Raw genomic sequence first — 9,636 nt, 5'->3', positions numbered from 1 at the left:
AGCGAGAACAAACGGACCACATTTTTTATTTTAATTAAAAAAACTGATTTCTTGTATTTTGATAAGAATTGCAAATTGTAAGTTTATAAATATGTATTGCAAAAAAACTGAGATTTTTTCTTCATATCTGGCAGCCATTTTCTTTTTTCCTTTTAAACTGTAACCTTCCTGTTATTTGGTGAGAAATATAAGAAAAAGTTTTACAAATAAGAAAGGAGAAGTATTATTTTAAGAAGAAAGTTTCTTTTTTCGGTTTCGTCAAAGATTGCACATTAAAGATTTGAAATGTATGAAAAAAAGCCATTTTTTTTCTTCATATCTGGCAGCCATTTTCTATTAAACTGTAACCTTCCTGTTATGTAGTGAGAAATATAAGAAAAATCTTTACAATTAAGAATGGAAAAGTTTTATTTTTAAAAGTAAGTCTCTTTTGTCTGTTTAGATAGACATTGCTGATGAAGCTTTCCAAAATTTTAAAAACCGTCTTTTTTATTCATATCTGGCAGCCATTTTCTTTTTTTCTTAAACTGTAATCTTCCTGTTATTTAGTGAGAAATATAAGAAAAATCTTTTAAAAGGGTGAAAGGAAAAGTTTTATTTGTAGTAGAAAGTCTCTTTTTTCGACAGAGATTGCACATCGAAGCTTTGAAAAAAAGAAGACTTTTTTCTTCACATCTATTACTCGTTTTCCTTTTTCTTTTAAACTGCAACCTTCCTATTATTTGGTGAGAAATATATTTTTTTTAAATATGAAAGGACAAGATTTACTTTTAGAAGAAAGTCTCTTTTTTTCTGTTTTGACAGATATTGCACACTGAAGAATTGAAAAATATGTAAAAAAACCCTACTTTTTTCTTCATATCTGGCAGCCATTTTCTTTTTTGCTTTTAATTTTTTTTAAACTGTAACCTTCCTGTTATTTGGTGAGAAATATGAGAAAATGTTTAAAAATATGAAAGGGAAAGTTTTATTTTTAAGAAGAAAGTCTCTTTTTTTCTGTTTCGTCAGAGGTTGCACACTGAAGATTTGAAAAATATGAAAAAAAACCATTTTTTCTTCATATCTGGCAGCCATTTTCTTTTGAACTGTAACTTATGTTATGTTGTAACTTCCTGTTATGTGCTGAGAAATATAAGAAAAATCTTTAGGATTAAGTATGGAAAAGTTTTATTTTTAGAGGAAAGTCTATATTTTTCTGTTTCGACTGAGATTGCACATTGGAGCTTTCCAAAATTTGAAAAAAAGTCCTTTTTCTTCCCATCTGGCAGCCATTTTCTTTTTTCTTAAACTGTAATCGTTAAATCGCCCCTTTTAAACTTTTTAAACCGTAACCTTACTGTTATTTGGTGAGAAATATTTTAAAAAAAATATGAAAGGGAGTTTTATTATTAGAAGAAAGACTCTTTTTTTCTGTTTTGACATACATTGCAAATTGAAGCTTTACAGAATTTGAAAAAACACACCTTTTTTTTCATATCTGACAGCCATTTTCTTGTTTCTTTTAAACTGTAACCTTCGTTATTTTCTTTTAGCTCGCCCAGTTTCTTCTGTTTTAGCAGGAAATTCGCAGTGGAAGCTTTTTTTTTTTTTAAATGAAAATAAATTTCTTGAGATTTCGTGGTTGCTCAGTTAATTTCCGGTTTTTCTTTTTATCGTACGTCACTGTTCAGACGTCACTCGCAGTCAGACCAGTGGCAGTCAGCGCCATAAGGCAGAGGTTGAACGGTTGTTAACTTGTAACAGGCTTTGTTTTTTTTTCCGTTGCCCCCTTCGTTTCTCATTCTCGCCACCTTTTTAGTTTATTTTATTTTAAGGGACCGGGATCCCGCTTAATCGCATCAGGTCCCGGCCCTGGTCAAAAATGCCCGACAAAGTGACAATTCGCCTCGCCACGGCCGATACCGTCAAGATCACCAAGTGGAAAGTGGAAGAGGGGACGATAGTCTACGATGGGAGGATCCTCATGCTCTACGAGGAGTCAGGAGGCGGGAAACAGTGCAAGATGAAATCGAAGAATGTCGGCACGGTTGCAAAACTGCTCGCCAAGGAAGGCGATACGGTCCGACCCGGGTAAGTCTAATTCCCGATCTACGAAGTCCTTGTCTTATTCTCTTTTTAACCAACAGCGAGGAACTGTTGGAGATCGCGGAAGGCTGCAGTCACCCGACGGTCATCAACGACCTTTGCGCCGAATGCGGGGCCGACCTGCAGAAGGAGGGCAGCTCGGAGTCGCAGGCGACGATACCTATGATACACAGCATACCGCAGCTCAAGGTCAGCCACGAGGTGAGTACATGCCACGTTTAAACTCGAAAAACTTTACATCTTAGCCGACAAGTTTGTTCCATTTCATACTTTTTTTTAACAAAAAACATTACAAAAAAAAGGTACAATATCGGGGGGGGGGAACAAGCAGAAACAATGTCAACAAGAGACTTATTCCAGCATAAACGATGGACCTTCACAATGGCTGTTAATGCTGTATCGTCGCAGAGACTGGATTTGTATGCAGTAAAAATTGCCAAAATATGCCTGAAATATACAGTATTAATACGTTGCAATATGCAATAATATGCAGTAAACCAGTTTTTAACTATCATAGTAACTTTGAACAGAAATATAGATAATTAAATGAAAAAATAGATATTAAAACTTTTTCTTTTTAATGAGGATATTTCAACTATGAGGTTATTTGAACTCTCGGGGTGTTGGTTTTTGAAAGAAAAAAAAAAAAAAAAGCCCATTTGTAAGTATGTTGGGTTTGAATGCAAGGCGACCTTTACTTTACAGTGATGAGCGCTGGGTCAACGCCTGAACTGTTGCGGCCACCGATGCCCCCTGGAGTTTATTTACATTTTTAATGAAAATATTTTATCACATAATTATATATTTTGTATTAATTGAGTATTCTTTGGAAAAAAGGTACTGTAAGTGTAAGTAAAGTACTGTAAAACTTCATTTGTCTGAATAGGTCAGTGACGATAAATGAGCTTTTTTGGTTGATATTGTGAAAGCTTTACGAGTCTATACAATGCTCTCCTAAAAAAAAAATTGTAAAGCTGACAAACAAGATTTTTTCATAGACGGAGTCAAGTGTAAATAAGGTCTACAAATGCCAAAGTGGTTATAAAACCAATAAATAGGTTTTTTTGTACCATTGTTGAGGTATACCAACGATTCCAATATACCATAAAAGTTCATTTGTGCCGAAGACGTCAAAGCTAATAAATGAGATTGTTTGGTTGATATTGTAAAAACTTTACAAGTCTATACAATGACCCCCTCAAAAAAAAAAAAAAAAAAGTTATAAAGCTGGCAAATAAGGTTTTTTCATAGACGGAGTCAAGGTTTTATCAAGGTCTACAAATGCTGAAAAAGCTCTTCTGTCCCAAAGTGGTTAAAAAGCCAACAAACAGGGTTTTTTGTACCATTGTTGAGGTATACCAACGATTCCGATATACCATAAAAGTTCATTTGTAAATGAGATTTTTTGGTTGATTTTAGATTTACAAGTCTATACAATGCTCCCCCCCCCCAAAAAAAAATATATATATAAAGCTGACAAATAGGCTTTTATCAGACAGAACCAAAGCTTAACAGGGTCTACAAATGTTAAAAAATCAAAAAGCTCTGTGCTAAAGTCAATAGAAATCCAAAAAATAGTGTATACGATTTATTTTTTGTTTAGCAAGCTCAACTGATAGGCAAAGCAGATACGGATAGGCTGATAAGGGACCGGAAATTGGTGCTGCTTGTCGACCTGGATCAGACTCTTATACACACAACGCACGACAACGTCCCAAACAATATAAAGGTACGGAGATTTTTTCTTTTTGCAAGGTATTTTTTATTTATTTATTTTTTCCCAGGACGTTCACCACTTCCAGCTATCAGGTTCATTCCACTGGTACCACACGCGGCTAAGACCCGGGACAAGAAAATTCTTAAAACGCCTGGCGCCATTGTACGAGCTTCATATATGCACGTTCGGAGTCCGTTCTTATGCGCACACCGTGGCGAGGATACTTGATGAGAACGGCTCGCTTTTCTCCCACCGCATCCTCTCTCGAGACGAGTGCTTTGACTCCAACTCGAAATTTGCCAATCTCCAGTATGTATGTTGATTTTTTTTTTCCGTCTGTTATTAGTAAAAAGTGTCTAGTGTTTTTAAGTAGTACATTTTTGTATTAGAGCACTGTTCCCTTGCGGCGACGAGCTCGTCTGTATAATAGATGATAGGGAAGACGTCTGGAACTACTCACCCAACCTCATACAAGTCAAGCCATACCTGTTTTTCAAGAACACGGGCGACATACACGACCCGAGCCTAGCTTGCCCACCGGCTGCGAACAATGCCGAAGACAACTTCTTAGCGTCAGGGCTAAGGGTGAAGGAGAAGAAAGAAAAAACGGAAGAAGAAGGCAAAGACAACGGGGAGTCGGTTGTCAAGAAGAAGAAATTGGAGAAAAACGATAACATCGAGGTCGAAGACAGCGACGATTACTTACTATACTTAGAATCAATATTGAAAAGAGTCCATAAACGATTTTACAGAAATTACGACAAGGTGAATAAATTAAATGAGATTTTTAAAAAATAATAAAATAAATTTTGTTTTTTTGCTTTGATAGAAAATTGAAGGCGGGGCGGATGTGAAGAAAGTGATTGTTGAGGAACGCTCCGAGGTGCTTAAGGGTTGTGAGATCGTTCTGTCGGGTCTCGTACCACTCAAGGTTCCCCTGGACGAATCTGTAGCGGCTCAGATGGCCATGAAACTCGGCGCGACCATTGCCCAGGAGCTCGGGCCGAACACGACCCACTTGATTGCCGCCGTGAAGGGAACGGCGAAAGTACACCAAGCCAGGAAGATGAAGGGTGTCTCTGTTGTCAGCCCGCACTGGCTCATAGCATCTGCCCAGCGTTGGGAGAGGGTCGATGAACGGCTCTACGACGTCGGGACTGGCGGGCCGCCGATCCCATTTTGCAAGTCGCTCCAGCCAAAGGGGATACCTCAGTTTATATCGCTGTCCCAAGAGGAAATGGATGAAATGGCGCTGGAGGTCGGAGAAGACAGCGACAATGGTAAATTTTCTTTAACTATCATTAACGAAATATGAATATGAAATACAATCGGAATACTAAACAAATTAATTGGCCTGCACTAGACTCTTTTTGGGAACCACAGTGCTTGGTGATTTAAGCTCTACATCATACCAAAAAGTCTAATTTGCTCCAAAGTTGTTTGATAGCCAACCATTTATAGTAATTATGATTGTTTTTTTCTCCTTTTGAACTACTGAAGGTTTTTTCCTTCCAAATTGCTGAAGGTTTTTCCCTTTCCGAATTACCGAAGTTTTTTTCTTCTGAACTACCAAAGGTTTTTTCCCTTTCAAACTACCGAAGGTTTTGTTTCCTTCCGAACTACCGAAGGTTTTTTTTTAGGCAAACAGTATATTGAAAAGGCGGTGCCAATGTTTTTTGGTTGTTTTTATTTGAGTCGTTTTACTTTTATTGTGGCTTTAATTTTTTTTAACTTAGTGATTGTTTTTAAGTCTACAATGTACCAAAAAGGCTAATTTTCATGTCTTAAGTTATACCAAAATCATAGAATATATATATATATATATATATATATATATATATATATATATATATATATATTTTGGTAACTGTAGCGTTAGGTTATAACACCTAGAGTATATCAAGAGCACTGTGGATTTTTCAAAATAGGTTATTCGCTCAGTCTTTCTTTGTTCTATTCCAGACGAGAACGACGACGATAAAGAAGAAGAAATCGTCACCGATACGACGAACAGTGATGGCGAGGAAGAGTGGTCAGAGCTGGGCAAAGAGATCGAAAAAGGCCTGTCGGACTTTATGTGAATGAATATATATATAAAATCGCTGTGCGCCTTAATGAATATTTTTGTGTGTAAATAACGTCTTTTTGTTGTCACTTTTCTCATTTTTACAATTTTTTGTTATTTATAATGTACATTAAAGATCGGGGGAAAAAAAAAATAATTTGAAAGAAAATTTTGTTTTTGGCTAGGTTTCATAGTTTTGAAACCTTTTCCCGATGCCAGCATAGTTTTACAGAAAAAAACCGTATTTTTTCCTTTGAAAATTTCTTTAAAAATATATTACAAGGATATTAAATAGAATAATATAATTTTTATTGTTTGAAAATTAATTATTGACTTTTTTAGACTATTGTCGGCATTGATGTTTTGTGCAAAGCCTTTATAAAAAAAAGTTTATTGTCTCTGGTAGATGTTTGCGCCACCGTATCAAAACTCGTCATGGAAGCTACGAGCAGTGTTGACCATTTTGGATCCAAGGAAGAGATCCATTTTGGACAGGACTTCGTCGAGGGAGAGCTGGCCGTCTTTGTCGGTGTCTCCGAGGGTCATAAGCGTCTCCGCTTCCTCCCTGGCATGTCTTGGGTTCTTTGGATCAATGTATTTCTTATTATTAAAAAAAAAAAAAGAATTATATAAAGAACGTATTTGTTAAAAAAAAAATTATGTCTTACGATAAGCTCTTTTCTGTCTGCAACTGAATTTTTATCGATGTCGATTATATTTCTGAACTCTTCGCGCCGTTGCGCTTCGCCTTGAGATACAACTGTCTCGCTGCCACTGACTTGAAGCATGGCGAACTCTTCTTCGGTGAGAAGTTCATCGCCATCTCTATCTTTTTAAGGGGGGAAAAAACAAGATAAAAACATACACAAATTTATTTTTTATACCTAGCTTGTCGAGAAGGTCGTCGACGATGGCCAGTATGGTCGTATGGCTCGACTCGGGATGTCGGAACGTCAGGAATTCGTCGAGCGTGAGGAAATCCGGGTCGCTTTTGGCCGCCTCATACCACGATGCCTTGTCGCGAGCGATCGCCTCTTTCAACGACCTACCAAGGCCCTGGTGCTTCTCTGTGTGCATCTTTATATAGTCCTTGTCGAGTCCATTCTTCTCAAGGAAGTAAGCATGGTACTCTTCCCATGTCACAACACCGTTCCGAGGCGATTTATCGATTGACATGAAAAGGCCATAGTTCTCCTTCGTCGCCTGCTCTATGTGAGTCTTTGTCCTGTGGTGGATATAGTCGGACAGTTCTTTCACAGTAAGTCGACTGTTGTTGTCTCTATCTGCCCTAATTTCATAAAAGAAAACGGATTGAACTACTAAATCACAAAATTTTCTAAATACAGACAGTTGGTACTTTATAAATTTCAAAATCTGTTTAAAAGCCACCTCAATGCTAAATTATTTTTTAATTAATAGGATTTTCCATTTAGATTGATTAATAATTGTGCTTTTTAATAAGTTGTTAGGCTTTTTCAGGCAGCCGGTACTATTATATTTTGTATAATGATGAGTTTTGTACTTTTTCATATGAAAACTGCCTGAAAGCTAATTCAAATGGAACATTCTTCGAACATTTTCAGCGTTTTTTAGACAGACGTCTTTTTTTTTTCTCTCACACCGTGAGTTCCTTTATATGTACATATCGATACACATTTAAGGTTTAATTATCATGTACTTTTATGTAAAATCGACTCCAGACAGCCAGAAATGCAAAGTCCCTTTGAACATTCTTAGCATTTCAAGACTTAACAGGAAGAAGTCAGCAAGACCAATTAATAAACTTTATTACTAAATTATTACATAGTCGGTAGATGTATTTTTATTGGAGTATAAGTTTTACTTTCTCATATTGAATTAGATCAATTTTGTAGCATAGATAAGCTGCACTTCATAATAAATAAGTATAAAATAGGAGTCTTGGAAGAAGTATTGTTGCGCAACAACTTCTATAAATCTGTGGAACATGGTGTACAGGGCTGCAGCAGGCAAAATAAAGGCTGCGACTGTCCTGACAAAGACATGAAAATGGGGAACTTACACGAATAATATAGAAAAGAAGATTGATGAGACTTAACCATCCCTACTCTACCCTGGATGCCCTAGGGTAACAGAAACACAGAATGACCCCATTTTTAGACTTTGAGAGTTTTGCTAAACCGGCACCTTACCATTCAAGCGATTTATCAGCTCTAGGAGGTTTGAGGTGTCCAAATTTATAAACGAACTGCTCGAAGAAGATTAAATCAGTATGGATAGATGGTTTCTTGCCCAGGACCAGAATCGACTGGAACACACTGAGTTACATGGCTCGCATTTGCTCAAGAAGATTGGATGATTGGTCTGCTGTACTTTTTACAGATGAGTACAGATTTGCTCTTTGATCTCAAGATGGGTGTGAAAGAGTGTGGAGAAGGTGAAATGAAAGGTACAAAGCTTAATTTTTCCCAGAGCCAACCTTTTCAATGTAGTGATGGTGTGGGCAGGAATTTCAACAAGGCGTCTTTGAGATATAATAAGCCAAGAGGAGGAAACAAGCAATATTGAAATGTTAATTAAAAACCTAATTTAAAATTTTTTTTAAAACTTTTTTAGACAAAGACTCAATTATTAAATGTTAAAAAATCTGAACTTTGAGTAATACATAAACTTATGATTTTTTCTTCTTGAAGGTGGGATAATAGGTCATTTGATGACCTATTATCCCACCTTCAAGAAGAAAAAATCATAAGTTTATGTATTACTCAAAGTTCAGGTTTTTTAACATTTAATAATTGAGTCTTTGTCTAAAAAAGTTAAAAAAAAATTTTTAAATTAGGTTTTTAATTAACATTTTAATATTGCTTGTTTCCTCCTCTTGGCTTATTATATACAAATCAAGTTAAATTACAAGTGGGTGGAATTTTTGCCAGTCAGTGTATTTTGTAATTAAATTCAAATATGAGGCCATCTGAGCAATAAAACTTATCAAAATAAAATAAAAGTTAAAATATACTATTAATTGTGTAATAAAAATTAATTATTGTATTATATTTGTAATCAATAAATGGAACTGATGGAAAAAAAAGATAAGCTGCACTAATCTCACTAATTATCGTGGTCTGAAGAAAAATTGTTTAGTCACGGTTAAAATGCCGAGACAAAATTGGAATGAAAGAAAAAAAAATTGAATTCGCCCAACCAATAAAAGTTCTATCGGATTAATAAAATCCTTATCTGCGAAAAACACTTAGCGGATGATTTTTCTATTTGAATCAGTTTTGTACGAATTTTCATTTAAAAAAAGTGCGACAATTTGTCATTATTTAATTGTATAGTAATGAATATTTATAACTATTATCTTTTTGAAGTAAACCTTTTGAAAATTACTGTTAGCAGTTGGACGGGAGGTAGGGTCCTGTTGACCTCCTGGTATTCGACGATTGCCTCTTTCACTTCGAATTTCTTCTTCCTCATCCGTTCGAGTATGGTGTCGAGGTCGAGCTTCTTGGGCCTGAGGGGCACCGAGGAGCGTAGGGCGAGGAGTAGAAGAAGGAGGTAGAAGAGGGCCGGGGCGAGGACGGACAGCCTCAGCTCACTCAGAAGACGCATCTTCAGCCGGTCTGGGCCGGAAGTGAAAGTCCCAGGGCGAAGGCGATTTCGCCATTCGAAAGCCGAATTGTTTACTGGACGGGCTTCGTGCAAACTAAGTCCGGACGCGGCTTCTGCACAGACGCGGGGCTTGCACGCGGTTCCTCTCACGACCAAGAGATAGCGAGGTGATCGAGGT

At 36.6% G+C, this 9,636-nt stretch overlaps 2 protein-coding genes across 2 annotated transcripts; one reads left to right on the top strand and one right to left on the bottom strand.

Annotated features, from left to right (window-relative positions):
* Positions 1-1,565: 1,565 nt before the first annotated feature.
* Positions 1,566-5,905, top strand: LOC106671949 (RNA polymerase II subunit A C-terminal domain phosphatase). The gene is made up of 7 exons (XM_024226575.1): positions 1,566-2,070; positions 2,127-2,286; positions 3,689-3,814; positions 3,870-4,111; positions 4,192-4,567; positions 4,632-5,082; positions 5,765-5,905. Exons 1-7 carry the CDS (start codon positions 1,862-1,864, stop codon positions 5,881-5,883), a joined length of 1,683 nt encoding a protein of 560 aa, XP_024082343.1. The 5' UTR covers positions 1,566-1,861; the 3' UTR covers positions 5,884-5,905.
* A 247-nt stretch (positions 5,906-6,152) lies between these two features.
* Positions 6,153-9,636, bottom strand: LOC106671950 (45 kDa calcium-binding protein). Its single transcript, XM_014402962.2, has 4 exons — positions 9,223-9,636; positions 6,752-7,155; positions 6,536-6,696; positions 6,153-6,467 (listed from the first exon to the last, which is right to left on the bottom strand). The coding sequence occupies exons 1-4, from the start codon at positions 9,456-9,458 to the stop codon at positions 6,291-6,293; spliced, it is 978 nt and encodes a 325-aa protein (XP_014258448.1). The 5' UTR covers positions 9,459-9,636; the 3' UTR covers positions 6,153-6,290.

The sequence above is a fragment of the Cimex lectularius genome, unplaced genomic scaffold (genome assembly GCF_000648675.2).
Source record: "Cimex lectularius strain Harlan isolate CLEC.00 unplaced genomic scaffold, Clec_2.1 scaffold14, whole genome shotgun sequence".
In the NCBI taxonomy this organism is placed as follows: Eukaryota; Metazoa; Arthropoda; class Insecta; order Hemiptera; family Cimicidae; genus Cimex; species Cimex lectularius.
This window is presented reverse-complemented; position numbering and strand designations above follow the sequence as displayed.

Bases quoted from the DNA above. Each gene is read 5' to 3' on its own strand.
- LOC106671949 (XM_024226575.1), top strand. From the start codon at position 1,862: ATGCCCGACAAAGTGACAATTCGCCTCGCCACGGCCGATACCGTCAAG. The intron at 4,112-4,191 runs GTATGTATGTTG...TTTTTGTATTAG, and splicing joins TCGAAATTTGCCAATCTCCA to AGCACTGTTCCCTTGCGGCG. The intron at 4,568-4,631 runs GTGAATAAATTA...TTGCTTTGATAG, and splicing joins TTTACAGAAATTACGACAAG to AAAATTGAAGGCGGGGCGGA.
- LOC106671950 (XM_014402962.2), bottom strand. From the start codon at position 9,458: ATGCGTCTTCTGAGTGAGCTGAGGCTGTCCGTCCTCGCCCCGGCCCTC. The intron at 6,697-6,751 runs GTATAAAAAATA...CCCCTTAAAAAG, and splicing joins CGACCTTCTCGACAAGCTAG to ATAGAGATGGCGATGAACTT. The intron at 6,468-6,535 runs GTAAGACATAAT...TTTAATAATAAG, and splicing joins CAGACAGAAAAGAGCTTATC to AAATACATTGATCCAAAGAA.